At 43.0% G+C, this 22911-nt stretch overlaps 1 protein-coding gene across 1 annotated transcript in view; it reads left to right on the top strand.

Moving 5' to 3' along the window:
* Positions 1–22911, top strand: part of DRC11 (dynein regulatory complex subunit 11) — a 99373-nt gene that overhangs the window by 15959 nt on the left and 60503 nt on the right. The window contains exons 4-6 of the mRNA XM_077785229.1: positions 538–723; positions 1444–1515; positions 13526–13698. Coding sequence (XP_077641355.1) covers positions 538–723; positions 1444–1515; positions 13526–13698 — 431 coding nt within the window. The remainder of the gene's footprint in view (positions 1–537; positions 724–1443; positions 1516–13525; positions 13699–22911) is intronic.

The following is a 22911-nucleotide window of genomic DNA, read 5'->3' as shown; positions in this document are numbered from 1 at the left end:
AATCTATTCTGTATAAATGTGTCCTAGAAAGCCCTGCTGAAAGTAAGTGCCAGGCAATATAACTATAATAATTAAATATGAGCTGCCTCCAGTTGGGAGATAAACATCAAGAAAGAACACCAATTCAGCTTTTCCATGGGTTCTCAGGAGTGGGAAGGGGGAGTCCCTTCTGTTCTGATCCATTTTTCCCCTCTGACTCAGAACAGCCCTCCTTCCATTTTCATTGAAAGAACTGTGATCCCAGCAGCACCTCCAGAACCCTTCCCTTCAGAAAGGAAAGGAAAACATTCCACAGCCTAAGAAATTCTCCTTTTAGAAGGACAAAGCCCCATGGCTGTTTCTTTCTGCTCAATTGGATCAAGTTCAGCAGGACTGCATGAGCCACTGTGACTTCCCAGCAAAACAGGTTTTCCACATCACATATCAACAGGAGTCTCTGCTCTTTGTTTCCTAAGATACCATTTTCTAACTGAGGCAGGCAATTTAAAAAACATAACTTTCCTTTGTTGATTCCGTTTTTTGGCTGTGCTGTTGAAGGAACCTGTCACGGCCATGACACTTGAGGAAGCCATTAAAGTGATCCAGGTGGCAGAACGGGCTCGCCAGGGCCGCGCTCGAGCAGCGTTCATGAAGAGAATTTACCTTGAAGAGAAAAGACAAAGTAAAAAAGAGGAGAAAGAGACAGGTAAAAGTCCAGATGATGCTGCCACTTGCATTCAAAAGGTGAGTTTCTTGTGTAGCAACAATTCTTGCAAAGCCAAATGACAGTGTCTTGGTCAGGAGAGCAGCTGTAGACAGAAACACAGCTCACGCAATGGGGAACTTTCTGAAATTATCCTTTTTAGGGTATCCAGCAAGGTGAAATGCATAATTTAAACCACTTTAAAAAATGAGACAGGACCCTAGACGTAAGATCAATGGAACCAGTCCTGCACTGGCAATGCAGGATGACTTTAACTTACACGTTGTTTTTCCATTCTGATTTTTATGACCTCAGTTGCTCTTTCTGGCCTCCCCTTGGAATTCAGTGCATCTCTGAATTCATGCCTTTTTCTGTGATCTCCAGGGGAAGAGTTCATTCCATATCTAGAAAAAAGGACAGAGGAAGGTCAGTGCTAAATTCCACAAAGAGTTCTTGCATGTGAATAATTCAGACAATTCAGTCTGATGAAGCAGTAGCTCAGCCTAAATCTTATGTCTGAACTTCATGAAGCAGTGACAGTTTTTAGAAGCCTCCCAGAGCAGCATGAGGGGATAAACTTCAGAATTTGTTAAAAAAAAATAAAAAAAAAAAGAATACCAGATGGCAACCTGTTAAAAAGCAATAGTTTCAACTCTATATTGTGCCTTTCCTTCCTCTATTTGTTTTTTCCTGTGTCTGCCTCAGAAAAGGAAGCTGTACCAAGGCCCATTTATCTCATCAGGGTTTTGTTTACAATCCAGGTCTGGCGTGGGCACAGCCAGCGCAAGAAAACAGAGAAGCTGAGAGAGGAGGAAATGATATTTCTGGGCATGGTAAGTGGGGCTGTGCCTCCAGAACAGAAAATGCCACACTCTGTTTGTTCTTCAGGCTTTTATAATTCAGCCCAAGAGAAGAAATTAATTTCTATGATTCCTCCTATTTTAAAAGGAGTCTCCAAGGAATACAGAACTCAACTGAAATGATAAATGGCACAGGAGTAGCACAATTTGTCTTCTGCTGAACGGGTTTGTGCTGTCCATACATTCTCCAATGTGTGTGGCAGATGTGGAAACTGCCTGTGGAATATTTGCCCTGGGTTCCAGGGAATTTGACCCAGGCATGATCAGCAAGGAAATTTTATTAATCAACTTTTCAGTCATGATTTCAAGACTGGTGAGTGCCTTATGTCTGGAGTAGAATTCATGAAGGCTGGAAAAGCCCTCTAAAATCATCAAGTCCAAGCATTAACCCAGCTCTTCCAAGCCTACCCCTAACCTAGGTCCCCAAGTGCCATATCCACAAATTTTTTGAGCACTTGCAGGGACGGTGACTCTACCACTTAAGTGGGCAGCCTGTTCCAATGCTTGACAGCCCTTACAGTGAGCTAAAATAATTTTTTCCTAATAATTAAAGGAGCAAAATCCTCTTCTCCCACCCCTTTGCAAGCCACTGCCTGTGTATGTCAAGAGCAGGGAAGGGAAACCTAAGAACTGGCATGTTAATCCATCCATATTTCTCTAAGTCCATATAAAAATAATCAAAATATTCCTCACATCACACTGCAGGGGCAGAGGGAAGTGAACAGCTGCCCATGGTCAGTTAAATTGCACAGGGGTGAAAGAAAAAAAGTAAAGCACCCTTTCCACAAGGAATCTGTTCCTCTCACCTCCTTCCTTGCAACAAACACCCAAAAAATAAATTTTTTACTGTTGACCTTTTTTTTTGTCCTCCTCCAAGTTTCTGGAGGCGCTAACAGGTGTCAAGCCTCATGCAAGTCCAGCTGCAGTAGCCCTGTTGGATTAAGTTTTTAGGTTTTTTTTTTTATTTAGAGATGGGGTAACTGAGAGCTGTTTTAAAAACTTTTATTTGGTTTTTTTAGTTTTATGTGAAGGGTGAGATAATGCAGATGTTATAATTTATTTTATAACTATTAGAAGCTAATTATTTCTTAATTATAATGCATTATAATTGTATTCTATCAAATTTTAAACATTTTCTACAAATCCATTTTTCACATAGCACAGCCCTGGTACCAAGCTCTAGTAAAGTTCTAGTAAAGCAGCAGCACATTACAGAAACATTCAGCACTACTCTTCATTTGTTAAGTTTATTTACGTTTCCATGTTCTACAGTTCTTAAGTGATTAATTTATAAACTAATAATTTAGTTTTGATTTAAAGCTTTCTGCTTTTCCCAGGCAGCCTGGGGGATTTTCTTGCCCAGCAGTGGAATTGCCCTTAGCTGCTTTATAAGGTTCTGAAAACTGACTGTGCCTAGAGATCACATCTCACAATAGTTAAAAATAACATTAATACCTTACCTTTAGGAAGAAAAATGTACATTTACCTAAGCTTTCCCATGTTAAATACAGGTAACACCTTAGGGATTACTGCCTTTAGGATCTGCTGGTCTAACAGCTAAAACAGAACCTTGAGTGCCAATTCTGCCCCTGTTTAAGACAAAATTCCCAGAGATTTTAACTAGTGCAGCCCTAAATACTCGGGATGTACTGAAGATGAGTTAGAAATGGCACCTTTTGCAGAACAAGGGATTGTTTCCTGTCAAATCCCATGACATTTCTGTCGAGTCCTTAGGAAGGAAATCTAAATCTGGCATCAGTTATCTGAGGGTTCACAGCCAAGCCCTCATTTCATGGTGGCCAGTGTGGGAGGAACTGGAAACTAGGATGGGAACAGCCTGGTTTATGGGGAGCATAATGTAATCTATATTATCAGAGGGATGAAGGGAATTAAAACCAAACACATTGAGTGCATTCAGTTCCTGACCTCCATTTAAAAGCAAGAGAATTGATGTTTGCTCCTCTGCACTCTGACTCATTGCTCTTTATCAAGTTTATAATCAAAGCATGTGGGGGGAAAGAATTGATAACTCTAAATAAAATTTTTAAAAATCTGTTCTTCTTTCCAGGGTTTTTATATTCCCTTTTCCTTTCCATGCTGCATTCCCTTCCCTGGTCTCCAAAGGAAGCAGACATTGGTTCCCACTGATAGATAGGCAGGGAGCTCCAAAGGTCAAGTCCCTTTGATGTATGATCACGTCAGCCCTCTAAAAAATGACCACAGATCTTCATGTGTAAATATGTTGAATTTGCTTTTCTAATGCTGCACGACTTAGATAAATTAGAAGACTCAACCATCCATTACTCCAAGTCCATCCCAAAGGAGACTCGACTTTTGTTGCAATAAATATAAATTCTCTTATAATTAGGGCTTTTTTAAAAAAATGTCTGTGTTACTTTCAGACAAAGACTGCTTTGCACAAAGAGCTGATCTATCTGAAGTCCTGTGTAAAAGATTCCTGGGAAAATTCAATTCTGTTGGCCTAAAAAATAGGAAAATAAGTGTCAAACCCACAAATTGTCCAGTCTTTTGCTTAACTCAGTGTTATTTTCCTTACTCTCTACTTGCTTCACAAAAAATTTATGTATCTTTTCTGGAATTTGATTCTATTTCATCTTTTGCTTGATGATGGAGAACAAGCCTATGGTAGAGAGATTTTTCTTGGCTCAAAAGTAAAGCCTCAATATTATTATTATTATTTATTAAAGCCTAATTGCAGAAACAGCATGATCCCCTCAGCACACATTCTCCAAAGCCCAAATAAATCACAATTTGCAGTCCCAGTTTAATTTGTGAAGAGAAGCAAGCCTCCTAAAAGCACATATATCTTGATAACTGTATCCTGAGCTGCTTCCTGATCTTCCTCACATTACTGCCACAGGGCTGTTTACTGCCAGCTCTGACACAACCACCAGAACCACTGCTCCAGGCACAGGGTTGTGTTTAAACCACACTGATGTGGCAAGAAAACACATTGAGCTGTCTGAAAACACAGACATGCTGTCTGAGCAAACCTGCCTTTCCTTGCTCTGTTTTACCATCCCAGCTCAATTTCACTCACCAAGTTTTTAAACTGCTCTGTTCTTCTGGCATTTATAGATTCCCTGTCACTAAAAGCCCTGTTCAGAAGTTATGATTGTTGAATTTTGCTGCAGAGCTCAGTGCAGCTGGCTGTGTGACCTGGCTTTTGGCAGCTGCTGTGTCTCAGGGTAGTGCAGAACAGCCCGAGCCTGGTCCTGGATCCCCTCTCAGCACTCTCCTGCAGGAAGTTATACTTTAATCTCAGAGCACAGGCTACTGGAAAGAGGAAAGGCTGGGTTTAACTTAAAACATTAGGATAAACAGTTTGCCATCAGACTGATTTATGAGAGGGTAGGAGGGTGTTGGGGACTGGAGGAAGAGCTGGCTTAAAGCAATTAAGTGGGAAGAATGCAAAACCAGCATGAGCCCAGGTGGCCAAGGGCACCTGAGCTAATGTGGCCAGCAGGAGCAGGGAGGGGAAGCCTCGCTGTGCTGGGCACTGGTGAGGCTGCAACAAGTGCTGTGTCCAGTTCTACCGTCTTCTTCTCCAAATATTCTGGAAGCCAGACCAAAAAATTCCAGTCAACACTTTGGTAAGTCCCCTGCTGATCTAGATGAGTTAAAGTTTGCCACGTACCTTACTTTGTCAGGATGTTCCAACATTGGCAAGTAAAAGTTGTTATTAGACCTCCTGAGAATTTTGTTGTTTCTGCACTACCCAGAGTAAATGAAACTACCTTCCCTAAACCTGCTGAGCAGGAATTATAGGAGTCCAGGAAAAAGCAATACAGCAAGACAAGTCCCTCTCTCCACCTGCAGTGGAGATACATTTCCCCCAGGCCTCTTCTCCGTGGGCAGGGCTGACTCAGAACAGCCCCTCTTTACATTTTCACCAGAAGAACTGTAATCCCAGCAGCACATCCATAAAGCCATCCCTTCAGAAAAGCTTAAGGAATTCTCATTTTTGTGGGACAAAGCTTCATGGTTCTTTCAGTCTTTTTTTCTCATAGATACAGTTCAGCAGGATGCATGAGTCGTGTGGAGCCACTATGGTTCCCACCAGAGCATCAGTTTTCCTCACCACACCAGATCCAGCTTCTCTTAAAGGTCCACAGAAAAACACATCTCCCAGAATATCAGACTTCCAAGACATTGCAGGACAAGGCAAACCCCAGTTCAGGGTCTCACAGCTGTGAATTTACGCTTACACAGCTCTATCCTGAAATTCCAGTCCTTCCCAAAGAGTTAGTTGTGCAACACCTGCTGCTCTGTGATTCTCTTACATGGTATTTCCAATATCCTTCTCTCACAGCTGTGAATTTACACTCACACAGCTCTAACCTGAAATTGCAGCCCTTCCTAAAGAGTTAGTACTGCAACACCTGCTGCTCTGTTATTCTCTTACATGGTATTTCCAGCATCCTTCCTTCCTCCATATCCAAGGCCAGTCTGGATGGGGCTTGGAGCACCCTGGGCTAGTGGAAGGTGTCCCTGCTCTGGCAGGGGATGAAACAAGATGAGCTTTAAGATCCCTTTCAACCCAAACCATTCCATGATCCTTTTCACATGAAAGGAGCTGTGTGGTGTTAAATAAAATGCTGTTCTCTCCTTCTTACATCTTTTAAACATACCCAAATTTAGGCATGTCGTCTTGGTTGATGCTTTATTTTTATCTGAGAAAACAGTCTGCCAAACATTCCTCCTTTTCTGAATTCCTGATAAATATAATTCATTTCATCCAGTCAGAAAAAAAAATCAGAATTTCCCAGAATAGCTTTCTGTGTAAACATTATAGACTATGGCTAAATAAATATCACACAGGATTTAACAAACTACAAACTCCATCAAATGAAATTTAAAATACTTCATCAGCTCTTGAGATTGGGCAGCTACAGCAATGGTGTAAATCAGGCCTAGTTTTGCCAAGTTTAAGATTAAAATGACTTTTGCTTGCCTGGGTGTTAGCACAAAGTCCTCTGTTATTTCACATCTCAGCAACGATAACTAATCCGTCCTGTTTTCAATAGAAATTTTAAGCCTGCTCAGTTTTGAAACAGAAAGACTCTGGGAAGAAAGAATGCTAAATACTTTGGCTTTCATTGGCTGCAGTCATACTAACAATGAAATCACTGCCTTTCAGAGCCCAAAACATGCTTGTCTTGTTTAGTCAAGTTTTAACAGCGTGCCCAGGTATAATATCAGAAATAAACAAAACCAAGATTATGTAATCTCATCTGGCTCTGCATGTAAACCTTTTGTCCACTTCAGATGTTCTTTATCTTCCTAAAAGGTGTTACATATAAATATATTTCTAAATATGTATGATATGAATTTCTAAACCAACCATTTTCAGTATCTTTTTAGCAAGGCCTCCTACTACAAATGCTTTGTTTGAACGCATATGACAATTACTTTAATTGGCAAAGCCATTGGAGTGAGTCATAGAGTAGGGAAGCTTTAATGAATGCAATATATTTTGCTTACTTGTCCCTTTTTTTTTTTGTGCCTAATTTAGGAATTCAGCCATATAATTGATGTGGCTATCACCATTTGTGTACCGTGGAACCTCTATTAATGCAATTTTCATTTGCGGGGTTGGAACTGGATGGGCTTTAAGGTGCTTCCAACCCAAACCATTCCATGATTTTATGATTCACAAGATAAGAGACCTCTTTAAAAATCTATTATTCCCTCAGCCAGAAAAATTATATTGAGGAAATAAAGCAAAGACATAGCTCAATCATATAGCAGACTTTTAAGTGCAGTTTGGATCACAGTTCAAAATTCAGCAGAATCATATCACAGAATCACAGAATTATTTGGGCTGGAAGAGACCTTAAAGATTATCTCATTCCACCCCTTGCCATGTGCAGGGGCACTTTCCACCTGAAGAATAATAGCTGTAAATAAAGAACAAGACCTCAGCTGCTCTGATAGTAAATTATTTTAGTCTACATTCCTGTGAAATCCAAATGTATAAAAAAAAGAATTTCACTTTCACTATTGGTTAAAATAAGTGACTGTTACAACTACTTATTTTAAAAATATTTGGAAATAAAGCTTCTCCCCCAGAGAAGCAAACTGTAAATGTACTGAAAAAAAATGCTACACAACTGGTCCATCTTTTAAAATCTTACCATTAGGGGCAATGCTGGCTGTGGCAGAACATTTCCTGAAGCCCCATAAAACCACAGAGCATGTGCTTCAGCTCTGCTGTTCCAGGCCTACGACAAGAAGCTGTCCTAAATTAAGTACCCAGTAATAAAAGCTGCAGTAAATCTACCTCTCAGGCATAATAGGGACGTTGGCCTTCCAATGTGGAGTGAAATGAAATGTATTTATTTCACTGCCACCGAGCCTCTTGCCCTCCTAATGGAACAACTGAGGAGCAGTTAGTTCCACAGCAGGGCCTCGTCCTCCTCCTCCTCTGTGAGGAAGGGCAGCCCCAAGTATGCTCAGCCAGCCTGCACACCTCCAAGTGCTTGACAGGGAACAGGAAAGGCTCTGCTGGGGAACTGACTCCAGCCAGGAAAGGGATCTGAGCAAGCAAAGCCCCGAGGTGGGACAGGAAGGGAAGCCCCGAGGGACAGGAAGGGAAGACAGACACAGTTCTGGTTGAAATGGACCTTCAAGCCCATCCAGTGCCACCCCTGCCATGGGCAGGGACACCTTCAACTAGCCCAGGGTGCTCCAAGCCCTGTCCAGCCTGGTGTTTCAGGATCCAGGAGTGGCCACAGCTTCTCTGGGCACCGTGTGCCAGAGCCTGCCCACTCTCACAGGGAGGAATTTCTTCCCAATATCCCATTTAAACCCCCTCTATGTCAGTTTCAACACATTCCCCCTTGTCCTGTCACTCCAGAACCTTGTAACCCCTTCAGATACAGGAAGGTGCTCTGAGCTTTCCACACAACCTTCTCTTCTCCAGGCTGAACATCCCCAATTCCCTTCACCCCGTCTCCAAATGGGAGGTTCTCCAGTCCCCTTATCACCCACTTGGTCCTTCGTCCCACTGACTCACCTGGGAGCTGTAAGAAATATCTTCTCCCTTCTACTGGTGTATCATCCCCTTCCCTAAAATCTAAATTCTTTTGGGGAACGAGTAAAGAGCAGAACAGAAGAATCATAGCAGCACACTCGTGACTGATGAGTTGGAATAAAATTCTCTTTTAGACAAATGTCCATTTTGCCTTATTAATTTAAACAGGGATTTTAAAGACAAAGCCCATCAAACATTAGATAAGCCTTTTAAGTTAATGGACCATGTAGTCCTATTTTCCCACAAACTCAGGAATCTTCATAATATGTCCTATTTTTACAGCAACATCAATTATTAATATGTATACTTTTGCTGACAGAGGACCACACTAAAAATGTGAGTTTCGTTATCCAGTTCTGGGTCATTAACTGTGAAAAGCTTGTAAATATAATGGTTTATTCACATGGGAAGCCTTCATTAAGATGCATTATTCTACAACTGATGTGGCAGCATTGCATTATCAAGTTCACTGTCTCCATCTAATATTTCTAATTTGTTTCTAAATGAGTTGCTGTTTGTACGGCAAGTTAACAAATTTGAATTTCACATGGCCAGAGAAATTTCTTAAAGATGGGAAAATGCTTCTTCCCCCAAGGAAAAGCTATTTATTAGCATCTTCCTGGAGAATGCCTCCCTTTGATTCAGAAGCAGGAACATTAGAGGCGCTGAGAGAGGGATGTTAGAAATAAATTGGCTTTGTCTTCCTTCCATGCACATTAGAGGGCTGTGGAAGCACACTCAGGATAACTTCAGAGCTCCACAAGAGCCATGTGGAAACATGGAAAGCTCTTCCATGATGCTGCAAGGCACAGATCACAGGCTGGCCAGCAGGGATTCCAGCATTCCTGCTAGAGCTGTTGGAATTCATCTCTTGGCACTCTCCAGCCATTTCACTTCCTGTTCCCTCTTGCATCTTCAGATGACCAAAGCTTTTTCAGACTTGTTTTCTTCTGAGTTCTACTCATTGGCAAGAGAACAGAACCTCTAGCAGGGCTGTTGAGAGATTCTGTCTCCTTCTGAAGGCCCAAGAGCACCTGAAGATGAACACAAGGCCCCAGGTTGTGCAGCTGGCTCCTCATTCCTGAGACAGGGTTAGGAATGTGTTAAACTCTGAAGCTGGTGAGGCTTAGCATGACACATACTTCTGTGATTAGGTCAAGAACACTGTGGACAAAATAAAACAAGTTTAACAGAGCAGCTTTCTTCAGCTGCAAAGCTGGAAGGCATCATCTATGCTATTCATAGCTTATTTTCTTTTTTTCAAGGGTTTTAATATTCCAAAACATTTTATATCATCATTTATTTGACAGAAGAACAGCATTTTCTATGAAAATTCTTTACAGATGGTAGAGAACTGACCATTCCATCCTCTGGACATCTTGCTACATCTTTTCAGCAGCTCCTGCTGCCCCAGTGTCTATATTAGGTTATGTTGCTAAATTCCCTTCCACATTTAGTTTTGTCTAGTTCCTCTTTTTATTGCCTCCCTCCTTTATCAAATAGTTCACTTCCTTGAGCATCCACATGCTTGGACCAGTTCTTATAGTCCAAAGAAGCTGTTTTTAGGGTAGTCCCCATTTCACTTAGCTCACGTACACATAAATTCTTCTGATGTCTCCTCATCCTTGTTTTCTTCAAGTCCATTCGTTTTTTGTTTACATGACTCCATTGATTTCAAAGTGACAGAACAGAAAGCCAAGCCAGCTGTACATTCACCTGTGCTGTTTTATTTAAAAATCACATGCCTATGGCATGATGTCCTCACTGCCAGTCAGTGCTTTCCTCCTCGTTCTCCTCTCCCAGAGCAGGAGCCAGCCTTACGTTCCTGACACGTGCTGGCCTCCTGCTCTTCTCTCGTGGACAGGGCACACTGTGTGAGTTCCACATCAGCCAGCCCTGAGTCCTTCAGGCCTCATTGCTCACAGCCAGCTGTGCTCTTCATGGCCTGCTCCCATCACAGCTGGAGCCAAACAAGAAATCAGGAGGATTGAGGGAAAAGAGGAGAATACAGCCTTATCAATTTGCCGTGTTCTCTTTCACGCCTTTCTTTAGGGAAATACTGAAGGTGAATGGCTGGGGAGTCTTGTTCTAGAAGTCATTCTTATTTCTTCTGTTTTCTTGTATTAAAACAGAAAAAAATAAAACTTTTCATAAGCTGTCCTGCAGGTTTGTCTGTACTTCAGCCGTGGTGCTGAATACAGCTGATAAACTCCTGTTGGCAGATGTACTGATAACTGACTGGTGCTCAGACAGGGAGCTGCACAAATATTTACCCAGGGCTCGGCTGGCTTTTGCCAACCAGAACATATGCCATGGCCTTGTTATCAGCATCTGAGCCAGCTGGTTCAGAGCTACCTGGGCTGTGTCCACAGCAGCTTCATGACTCTGGGCTCAAGTGTAGATATGGGCTGTAGCAATGAGATAAGAATTTCCTCCTGCTGATCTCACATTGGCACCTCCAGTTTGCCACTTCAAACAGCTCTTGCCTCGTCTGGCTGTGGGACAGCTGAAAGGGAGGCTGAATGAATTCACAGTGGGACAAGCTGCTCACGCAAGGCTCCCTCAAGATGCAGTGAAGAGCAGCTCAGAGGAGCTGCAAAGGTTCTAGGATGGCAGGGAGGAGCTCTGCTGCCTGTGCTGCTGCTCCCCATGTTGGTCTGGTCCCACTGACCACCACTTCCCTTGCTGTGGCACTGTCCTTCATCTGCTCCTTGGCTAGCTGGTCCACCTTGTTATAGTGGGAAATGAGTAACTTGAGGAGGTGGGAGGAGAGGAAAAGACAAAAGGGATTATTTTCTACTTTTTAGGGAGCTGAGCTGGTTCACTGCAGGGTCAGGTGAGTGCAAGAGCCTGAGCAGGAGAAGGAAGGGATCATGCACCCAGCAGTTCAGGTGGTGCATGATCTGACCCTTCCCTGCTCACCTGGTGGCATTTCACCTTTAAATGTTCAGGCTGTGCTGGAGAGGAGCCTGTCTCTCTCCATCAGCCACAGATGAGCCTCCCTAAAGCTGCAGGCACCCTCATGCCCATCTGCTGGGAATTTCTAAGGAATCCCCTGAGGATTGCTGTAGGGAGACAAATAGAGGAGTTGGTTTTGGACCTCAGTCTGGAAAACATGCCTTGTGGGGGCGCCTCTGGTTTCCAAAGGAGCCCCTGAGAGAGCAGCATCGCATCTGGCTGTCCTGGGCTTTGTTTAACATCAGCAAGGCAGACAGTGGTGAAATACAAATAAACACTGTCAATAGTAGCTGTATAATACTCATAAATAGGTGCTGGGGAAGATTGGAAACACTTGACTTCCCTGAAGACTGGGAATTGAGCAAAGGTAACATCTCAGGGTAAAAGGCAGCACTTGGGGTCACATATTCAAGGAGGGAACATGTGCAGCCACCTTTCAGAAGCACACTGCTGTTCTTATTTCCTCCTGAATATTTTCTCCCTGGTGGCCTTGCCCCATTCCCGGAGCACAGTGCGAGTCACACATCCCAGATGCAGTAAATTGCTTTCCTGAATGAGGCCTGTGTGTTTGCTTTGGACACTGTGGGATCCCTCTGGGTGCTCGCTGAAACCAAAGTTGCTTGGCACTTATTAGTGATTTTTGGAATCTGGTGGAAGCATGGAAAACCAGGGAATAACAGATCTTAAATAGGAGGTGGCCAAAGCTTTGACAGAGCTTTTTGTCTTCACGGGAGGCCTCAGGAATCGGGACTTGGAGCACACCAGAAAATACATCACCAAAGCAAGAAGAATTCATTACTGAATCAATCTGAGATGTGCCAGTTAAGGACAAATTCTATATGCTCTGAAGTTAAAAGGCCAGAGCAAAATTATATTGTTTTTTTTCATCCAAACCAAGCTTTTGTTCACATATGCTGCCACCTATGTCAGTCACTAACTTTGAAAAGAAATAAAATTGTACTACAAAACCAGATTGTCATATTTTCTCCTCTTTTCCCTTCTTAAATTTGCCACACACATAGGACAATATGATTTATCATTCCCAAGTACACAAAAAACCCATTTTGTTCCAGAATTAAGAAAATCTAAAACCACAAAGCCAGTTCACAAGTTAATTTTTAAAATAGATTTTTTTCTCTACACTTAAAAAGTAGCAATAGCTCATAAGACATTGGGAACATCTTAATTTTCTCAATGATTGCAAGCTGAAATACGCAAAGTTTCAGCCCACCCACACAGATGTGTTTTTTCATGCTTCTGTATTTGAATACCAGAAAGACTTTCATTTTTCTCCTTCACACTACATGTGTAAAATCAATCACAGAGCAGAAATTATTGTAAGACTTGAAACTGGCTGAGAAGCCCTTCTTTCCAAGGTTATCAAATCATGGGAAACTTGGGGACCTGTGATTTTTGTTGTAGTGTTTCAGGAGGGTTGTTTATTCCTTTTTGTTGTTGTTTTTCCTCAAGGGAAGTTGATTTCCTAAAGGAGTCTGACCAGCTGCAACAAAATACCAGGAAACCACTGACCAAGCAGTGTGCATATAAAAATTACAGTGCACAAATTAAAAACAATACTGGCTAATTAAAAAGCACCAGTAGGAAGTCCAGACATTTGAAAATTCAATTAAAAAATTCTCTGGCACCCTTCTGACATGGATAAAGCTGGCATTTGCAGAACAGTAGCTTTCTCACCTGTCTCATTGAGATCCAAGATCCCACGCTGCAAAGGTTGTTTTTGTGCATTGCAATGTTATTAATTAATGCTGAAATATTAACAATAGACCATTGTGTGCATCCAGGCACTCTTTATGAGCACAGAGTTGTTTTGGTTTGGTTTTTTTTTTTTCCTGACTTTCTGCAAGTAAAGTAAGGCTTAAGCTCAGATTCACTGTCAACCTGGCATTCCGGTAAAAATTATTAAGTTTCTTTTCATTCATACCTTTTATTTTCTCCTCTCGTTTTCAGAGTCTGCCTCCTGACTTGGAGGCAATGAGCATTTTGCAGAAAGAAAATGTCCTGCAAGGTGAAGCCCAGGAAAGAGAAGACTTCTCCTTCAGGCATGAGCTGAAGATAACAGAGGGGCCCCACATCAAGGAAACCCTCCAGGACCAGATCACCCAGTGCTTCCTTGAGTGCAGGTGAGCAGAAACACTTACCCTTAATCAGTCCATTTGCCCCAAAAAGCCTGATTTTGAGTTTCTACAAACTGCAAAATCCATCTTTAAGGCAGTGGTGCCAGTGCCAGATGAGGAGTTAGTTCTGCACCAGCTGCAAAGCCCAAATCCTGAGCTGGAGGATTCTTGACTGGGGAGACCAGAGTTCCTGACAGGGGTCAGAGGTGCTCCTTCAGTCACTGGCTGTGGTACAGGGACACGTTCACTTTGCACATTACCTTGGACTCAGTCTTTGGAATTATAAGCAGCACACTCTAAACTTCAGGACCAGTGGCTTTTCTCCCTGTGTGAATACATAAGGTTTAAGAGAGGGAACTCCCTCTCCCATCAGATGGAAGTGCCATTATTTGCCATAGCAAACCACATCACGTCACTGGCAGTGCCATCCTGCTGCTGGTATTAGCCATGAATCTGAAGCACTTTTGTTCTTGAGGCCTGACCTTCGAGCCACTCCCCCAGATGGAACTTTACTCTGCTGAGCTCAGTGAAACTTCACGTCTCAGTAGAGTTAAGCACATACTTACACAGTTTTAAACCCTGTGCTGACACCTCTGCTTCTCTCAGGAAGTTTACTTCAGCCAAAGAAGTTTTGAGACTGACAATTCTGACACTGGAAACTCTCGTCCTAAGGAATATGGGCTGGTTTTATAATTTTATGGGATTTACCCCATCCAGAGGATTAGTGTGTGAAAGTAAATTGGGAAGCAGCAACCAAAACTTCCAGGATTTAGCAGCAAGGTTTCATTTGCTCTGCATAAAGCTGCTCTGCAAACTGGTTTTGTGTCTTGAGCTGCTCAGTGATATTACAGGGCTTGTATTTGTCTTGTGGACCAGTGTCGTGTCCATTAATCATTCAGTGTTTGCTCAGGGGACTGGACTTGCCTGCAGCATGCAGCTTCCAGTTGGAAACACAAATGCATCCTGATGAAATCCTGCCCTGTTTGTTCCTTGACTCCTTCAGTCAGGTTTGGGCAGCTGTGCTACAGTGAAGTGTTTGTCAAAAAAGAAAGAATTATCAAAAACAGCACTCTCACAGTCTGCCACAACCTATTTCTCTTCTTTCTTGCACTTTTGCCTCTTATAGACTCTCAAGACTCCAGTGTATTTTTACTCTCCTTTGGAAAGAGCTGCTAGTTTTACAAACCTCAGTTATTGCAAAGCACTTTCCCATTCCTTAAATCGACCCTCTCCCAGGGCCTGCTCTGCACACTCCTTGAGCTGCCATTTCCTGCCATTCCCCACAGCTCCCAGCATGTTCTGAGCTACAGAAAGATCTTTTTCCCTTTGCTTAATATTCCTCACCTAATAGTCATTCTCTACCATAGGTCAATCATGTCCAATTAACTTGGCTGTGGAGATGGGGGAGAACTCCCTGAAATACTGCAGGAACCAATGGCAATGTTTCTGTAGCAGATTAGCAGGGAACAGGCAATCTCCCAGAGAGCCAGGCTGAGCCATAAACCTCTTTAAAGACATTATGAGACACTATTAAAAGTTAAATCTGGTCCACAGAGACACTTAACAGCAGAGCCAACCAGCAGCCTAACCCATCCAAAGGATCATTTGAGGAAGCTGAAACCACGGTTCAGTGGAGGGAGGTGGAGAGGGATGGCTGAGAGGGCAGTTCATCAAAACTCCTGCTGCCTAATTCAGGGGAGCCCTCAGTCTCATGTACCTGTCTAAGGTGGAAAGTAAAGTGCTGAGCTTTCTTTTTGTAGCCCTTACAAGCAGAATGGGACTTCCTTGGTAGGTTTATATCTCAACTGCAGGTGAGACTCAAGGCTAGAGGCACAGCATCAGTAGCCCAGCATATTAAACAAGCTACAAGGGTTCCTTAGCTACCCTTTTTGTGGTCTGCCTAGTCAGGTTCGGTAGTCTTGAATCTCATTTAGATTTGAAAATTAACAAAGATTAAAGCAGAATATAAGCACTGATCTTGGATAGCTTTATGGATAATCCTGAGCAAGGGACTAAGATACACCCACAGGAAGCTTAGAGATAAACCTCAAGTCAGGCTTGCTCTGCTGCATTTGAGACAGGGTGAGAGAACAGCTTCCTTCCAACCTTGAACAATAACCCACCCATCTGAAACAATATCATATTTTAACAACTAACCATTCTCTATCAAAATGGTCTGATTAGGCTTAAGACTGCTTTTTGGCTGAAGATGTGCAGTTCTGTGGCCTGCCTGAGAGCAGGGTCATTGCTGGTGGCAGAGGGACAGTGACACACTTATTGCAGTCAGTGTATGATCAGAGAAGCCCAGAGTGGTTTGGGCTGGAAGGGAACTTAAAGCTCATCTCACTCCACCCCTGCCATGGGCAGGGACACTTTCCACCAGGCCAGATTGCTCCAAGTTCCATCATATGCCCAATTATTCTCTCCTTTCAAATGAACTTTCTGTCATGACCCCTAAAAATCATTAGTGCATGATTCAGCCAAAACCAGACAGCTCTCATAGATAAAAACTCTTTGGTGATTTAGCAGATGAAATTCTGCCTTGGTGAAGGCAGTGGGAGAGCTGCCAGCAGCTGCAGCACAGGCTGGACATGGCCCAGTGCTGGAGCTCATTTGACTCTGGCTGAGTGAGGCAGTGATTTACAGAGCTGAGAGGAATCAGAGCAAGCTGCCTGAGTCCTGCTCTTCTCAGCAGGCCTCTAAGTGACCACAATCACTTTCCCCTCAGACACATTTGCTGGCATCCAAAATAAGTTTAAAAACAACAACAACAAAAAAAAAAAAAAAAAAAAAAAAAAAAAAAAAAAAAAAAGCATATTTCTCCACAAGGGGAGTGTGTGTATCCTGCAGAGCCAGGCTTTCCTGGCAGAGAACTGTGAGCTGTGTCCTGCTCAACAGAGGGCCAGGCCTGAAGTGTCAAGGTTTGCATTAATTATTACCTGCCAGGATATATTTTGGCTCTCCCCTAAGCCAGTTTGAGAGATCAACAGCTAAATGTAGCTTATAAATTATTCTTCAACTATGCTTTTTGACTGAGTTTACCATTTTTTATAGTCTATTAAATAAACAGATAAAGGGGAACAAAGACTCTTTTGAATAAATTTTGCTGTATGGAGTAGAAAACAAACCCAAACTTGCATATTTTATCCTTCACTCTGACAAGACTGTGATAAAAAATACAATTAGCAGGTATTGTCTTTCAGCACAGTTACTCTTAGATTACAAAAGAAATAAGTATATATTAAAATTCTCAGCTTGTAATAACTGCTGTAAATATTTATCACTTTCATTGCACAAGGGAACAACTTTAGTCATTTCAAGACCCAAAGCAGCTTCTTAGGAAGAGAGGTTCTAAAAAAGCCAAGGAAAGCAAAACCCAAAGGAATAGACTAAATGAAATTGTTCCAGTTGCTTATATCAAGCCTACTGCAGAGAAGATAAAATAATTTTGATATAACATTGCGTTTTTCAGCCTTACCATCCATCTTTCAAATTACCTGGATTGACTTCTGTGGAGCTGCTCTTTTTTGGCTTGCAAATTTTTCACATAAAGCCTTCCAGATTTCCATGTTGCCTTGTCCAGCCATACTAGAAAAGAAAGATAATTGTTTATGAAAGCTTCATAAACATCATGCAGTTTACCTACAGACCTGCCCTTCTTTTATTTTTTTTACAATAGCAGGAGTACAAATGATCCAAAATTAGCAGTTGCAAGGATTATATAGATCTGAGTCTGGATGGTAGTCACTTGAGTCCCACACATTCCATCCATTCAATTAATAACAGAGTTTCATATAAAGATATAGCAGATATGAGGTTTTAGCTCCGATTTCCTTTCCAAACCCATTTTTCTGTAATTTCACATTTAGGGTTTTGTGCTGAATATGCAAAGCCAGTCATCATCTTCTCAAGTCTTTACCCACTGTGAATAAACCAGTTCCCAAATAACGAGTCTTGTTAGAGTCATCCCTAAAATGAATTTCAAAAAGGGATGGGCAGAAAAGGGGACAATGATTCCTTTATTATCCAGATAAATACAGCAGCATCTTTCTCTAAGACAAGTCTTTTCTGACAGAAATCAATACAAAGGATGAGAAATCAAGATGAGGTTTTTATTACCAGAGATGGCCTCCAGAATCACAGGGGAGAGCCTCATGCACGGGCTCTGCTGTGCCTCATGCCCTCGAGCTGTAACAAATTACTCCATGAATTTCTGGCAGGATTTATCCACCACTGCTCAGAGCTCTGGGGAGCATTTAATCAGTGCCATTGCTGACCTAATAATGGGGGATCTAAGTACTAGCAACTTTTATGGAGGCTGTGTGTTATTCCCACAGATTTGGGGATTGGTTTTTGGGAGGGAGGAGGCAGCAAGGGGTAAATGTGCTTTCATAATAGGTTTACACTTTACTGATTAGCTTTGAATGATCTTCTTGCTCTGCCTGCTGACTCGAGTACTGTCAGACAAGGAATTGGCCAAGCTTCATGGTGAGTGGATGAGATACCTCCTGAAGCAGGGGGAGGTTCTTGTGCTTTATTTATTCATTTTGAACATTCCTGACAGCCAGCCTGGGCTTTGATGCAGAGGGAAGAGAAAGAAATAGGAAGTGATGGTGTTTTGTTTCGCTTTTTTCCCCAGCCTGTTTTGTGGAGCTGAGTTTACTGCCAATAGTCCTGTCCCTGGGTCTCCCTGAGCAGCAGGGGGTGGGGAAGGGGGAGGCAGGAGGGAGATGAATGGAGAGAGAGATTTTTGCACTGAAACCTCACAGAATAGGGAAAGTGTTCATTCATGTTGATGCATGGTGAAGGCTGACCTAGAACAGAGACTAGACAGAGTTAAAGAATAAAGCAGGGATTTATTAGGAGGCCTCAATGGATACACCTTGGGCAGCACAAGAAACTAGCCAGGGCTACACTCCAGAAGAATCCAAAATGGTCACAAAGTGCCCCACCAGTCACAGGGTCTCTCACTTTTATAAGTTCTGCTGTATTTGCATATTGGAGTTTATTGTCCAATTAGCTCCAGCCCATGCAGTCCCATCCTTCTTGTTTTTCTCTCTTCAGTCCACATTGTTTATGCTCTTGGGCCTGAGATTTGGATCGTTTGTCCTTGGTCCCGAGCTAGAGAAGGAATTGTTTTGTCTCCCTACTCTGTAAAGAGAGCTTACCATATGAAGCTCAGACCCACACATTAAAGCAGCACAGAATCTGAAAAATAGAAATGGTAAAGCCAGAGGTATCAGTGTCAGGCACTGCCTGTACCGCATTTCCCACTCCTTCCACTTTTATGGAGTTGGGTGAAGCTGCCAGGCGTCCAACAGCAGGGCAGCCTGGCCAACAGGACAGCGAGGGCTGGCAGCCAGCAGTGCCAACAGCAGCACCCTCCGCTCTGCCCCCGAGGAACCGCGGCTCCCAACCCATCCAGGCTCTCCTTGATTTCCACTCCCGTCTGGCTCCACTAACTGCCAGCAGTGCTTTCCAAGCAGCCCAGGAGCACGGATTGCAGCCTCCACACAATATGGCAGCCACTCCTGGAACAGCTGATGGGAAAATTGTTTAAAAAACAGGTTTGGTGCCACGAGCCACTCCAGCAGACAGTTGCCCAAGAGCAAGTGCCAGCCTGAAGATCCTTGGAACACAACCAGAGACATCGCCAGCCCCTTGATCACAGGCCTCTTTCCATGCAATGCCCTGTTAGTCTGGAAAAACCATTCTCTTCTTCTCTGCCACTCCTGCAGGGACATTCCTGCTATAGGAACTCCTGCAGGAATTCCTGCTGTAATTTTTATTTACATACAAATACATACTATATAAACCTTTTATCAGACTTTTAAAATTCTCTACAAATCCATTTCCACACTGCAGGGGCATTCCTGCTGTAGGAACCTACCCAAAAAATGCCTCCTTGGTATTTGGCACTTGATATTCAGCACAGAAAGGAGTTGCTGCCCACAAGAGCCACCTGTAGATGGGTGAAGAACCATTCTCTTTTCACCTAATAAAAATTTTCATTACTTGTTTTTCCTGTCATTGTTAAAGGATTCTCACACACTCACAAACCACTTGCACGTGACATTGCACCCAGGAGCAGAAGTTACCAGCTAGGAGCAGCTGTGAGCTCATGGTAAAATTCAGGATAAGGGGATAAATAAGAGGTTGTCTGCTAATTCCACCAGATGAGGATGAGCTGAACTAAATTAGAAAGAGATCTATTTCTTCACCATATTTTCTCCTGTTCTCACCTGGAGTTGGATACATCTTTACCTGCCCTCTTTGTACTTTGTGCAGTTTACACAAACCAAGTTCTTCTGGGAATAGAACAGAACAAGGAGATTCTCCTTCTGAATTCCTCTGCAGGGTCGTGTCTCTTATCCAAATCTTCTGGTTTTCCTCAAGAGAGTGAACACAAGCTCTGAATTATGGAAATGAAGCTCTGAAAGAAGATGGCACAATCTGGGGTGTCTTCTGCCCAAACACTTGGTCTTCCTGCAAAAGTAAAGAAACGTTATTAGAAGAGGCAATGTCTGGAGGGGGGGGTTTCTATCAGTAGTTTCACTTCTGTTTTCTGACAGAGCCAGCAATCCCAGGTTTTGCCAAGGCAGTAATCCCTGTATCCCAGCAATTAGGGCTGGTGCTCTCTGAGTGCCTCTCTCCCCAGCCAAAAGGCATTTCTGCAGGGACAGCTGTCATTAAGCATCCCTCTCCCTGACCAAGGCTCAGCGTGCTCCCAGATGCTGGGAGTTTCAAAATCCAGTAGGAACAACACAGCAAAGGCTGTTCAGGACCCAGCACAAATATCCTGGCAGGCAGAGCATTCTGAGCTCCCTGCTGCAAGCAGCCATGGCAGTGACTTAAAGAACATCTGTGGGAACTGAAATCCTGCCTCTGGGCTCCCGGCTGAGACAGCCTCCAACACTGATTAATTAACATAATTAGGAGCTGTAAACATTAATGGGCAATGTTTAAGCCTCTCCTAACATGTTCTTAAAAGCTTCCACTGTGTAGTTATCTGTTGACTAATTTTGGCAGGCATCTTTAGGGCTGGAGGGAGTGAGGGAATGGAATACAAATGCACCACTGGCTCACGGGAGGAGTGAACCAATGCAAATAACACACCAGGTTTCTTTAATAGAGGGAAAATAAGTTATCAGAAACAAGAGAATTGTTTGTTTATGGTGGGGAGAGTGGAGCCAGCAGCTCTGCAACCTGTTTTCCCATAGATTGGAATCAACTACTTAACCAGAAAGCCATTTAAAACAAAAGAACAACAAGAAACCCCTTCAGGCCTTTCTTGCTTATAGGAACACCATGCTGTCATCTTTCTAGAAGTGTGAACCCCTTTAATTCCAAAGGAGGGACAGCTGTTATGAAGTCCACCTGCAGTTAATCTACTTTACTGGGTGTCCATGGATTTACAGGAGGCAGGGGACACCCCTGGAAGCTTCTGTGCAGTGGCAGAAGTTGCCTCCTTCAGTGCAAGCGTGGGATTTATGAGTGTGCTGACATTAATGGAGGCAGCTCCATGGCTCCGGGGGGCACCAGCAGGAAGCCCCTGGATTCATCTATTTCCCTCACACATATGAATCTTGGCTGCATGTATCTGAAACCGCAAGGTCACTTGAACCCCGGTGTCACACCTCCAGAGAGGCATTGATAAGATCACCAATTCTGCTTTCTAAATCACCACAAACTCTGTATTTCCAGTTTGACACTTGGATTTATGATTGCCACCTCTGTGCAGTGATTGAAAACACATGCAAAGGGTCCTTTGCAATCCTGGATTTTGCTCATTCAGCTATCCAAATTTCTAAGGAATAAAAAGAAGGTTCTTTAAGCAGCACAGGTGCAAATAGAGCTCCCCAAGGAGTTTTCAACACAAGTCATGCTGTCATGCTCCTGAACTCTTATTTAATCACCACGTGCACCAATGCTGCATATAAGCACATCTTCACCAGCTTTCCAAACACTGTGATTCCTTTCCAGATAGACACTCAGGTATCTCAGATCACAAAGCTCTTATGGATCTTCCCTGATTCATCTCTCCTTCCCCTGAGATGTTTTGCATTCACTGGGAAGAGGGTCAGGTCCTGATGTTATTTAATCGTCCTCATTCTAAGCAGACTCCCATCGACTGCCACAGGGATTCACAGAACAAGACATTGTTGGTTTTGAGCCTTGTTCAAGGCTCTTACAGCCAGGCAGAATCTGGCTGTCAGTCTTGTTCTCCAAGCAGTTCACCAATGCAAAACCAGGGAAAAAAAAAACATTTCAGTGCCGTGGCAATTTGGGCTTTCTGCCTGTGATGGGGTTTTTCCTCAGCACCTTTTGCAGAAATGCTCAGAACTTCCAGCATTTGGGAGCTGATATTCACCTCTCCATCAGGCAGGATTTGCACTGCACACCTCTTACCACATTTGCATACAGATTATACATAAGCAACATGAAAAGCTAATTCAGATCTCAACAGCCTCACTTAGCAAAGGCGGAACGAGCACGGTTCTTCTACAGACCAGGCTCTCCTCAACCTGCTTGCTCCCAAATCACTTTGCCCAAAAAGGCCTTACCTTTTCCCCACCCGACTTCTGCCCTAGTTTCTGTCTCTGTAGTTTTCAGCTGTAGACCAAAAGCAAGATTGCCCTCAGCCTGTGTGAATTTTTACAGGGATAGCAGAGACATTTCTGTTCCAAAAGGCACAAGGACCAAAGAGAAAGGTAAAATTTCTTTGTTCTAAATCCTGTGAGCAAAAAGATGGGTCCAATTAGACATTTTCATTTATTTAGCATAATTATTGTGCCTTTAACTATATTGATCCATTCTCACAAACCTGCCCACCCTGACCACTGGTCTGTAAGATAACTCCAGGCTACAGAAGCAAAACTGACCATTACAACAAACTGAGGCTAGATTCCCTTTTCTACCTTCTTCAAATGGCTGCAAGTGACCCACAGATACCCACAGTCCACTGACCTTGAGGCTAAGCCTCCTGCCTGGAATTAAATCTCCTAAAATTATTCCCTCCTTTATACATCTAAAAGTCTGGAATCAACTAAAGTAAATAGCATTAGTCTGAGCTGGCTCATTTGCACACGAGAAAAATAAAATCTGGTAACTAATTAGTTCATTTTCCTAAAGCACTTCATACTCATCTCCATAATACTTAGAAATTAAAAGTCTGAAAATGTAAAGTGTTCCAGACCTAATGCAGCAGCACCCCCCCCC

Source organism: Lonchura striata, chromosome 8 (assembly GCF_046129695.1).
Source record: "Lonchura striata isolate bLonStr1 chromosome 8, bLonStr1.mat, whole genome shotgun sequence".
Taxonomy (NCBI): Eukaryota; Metazoa; Chordata; class Aves; order Passeriformes; family Estrildidae; genus Lonchura; species Lonchura striata.
Note: the sequence above shows the minus strand (reverse complement) of the source record. Positions and strands in the feature narration are given on the sequence as shown.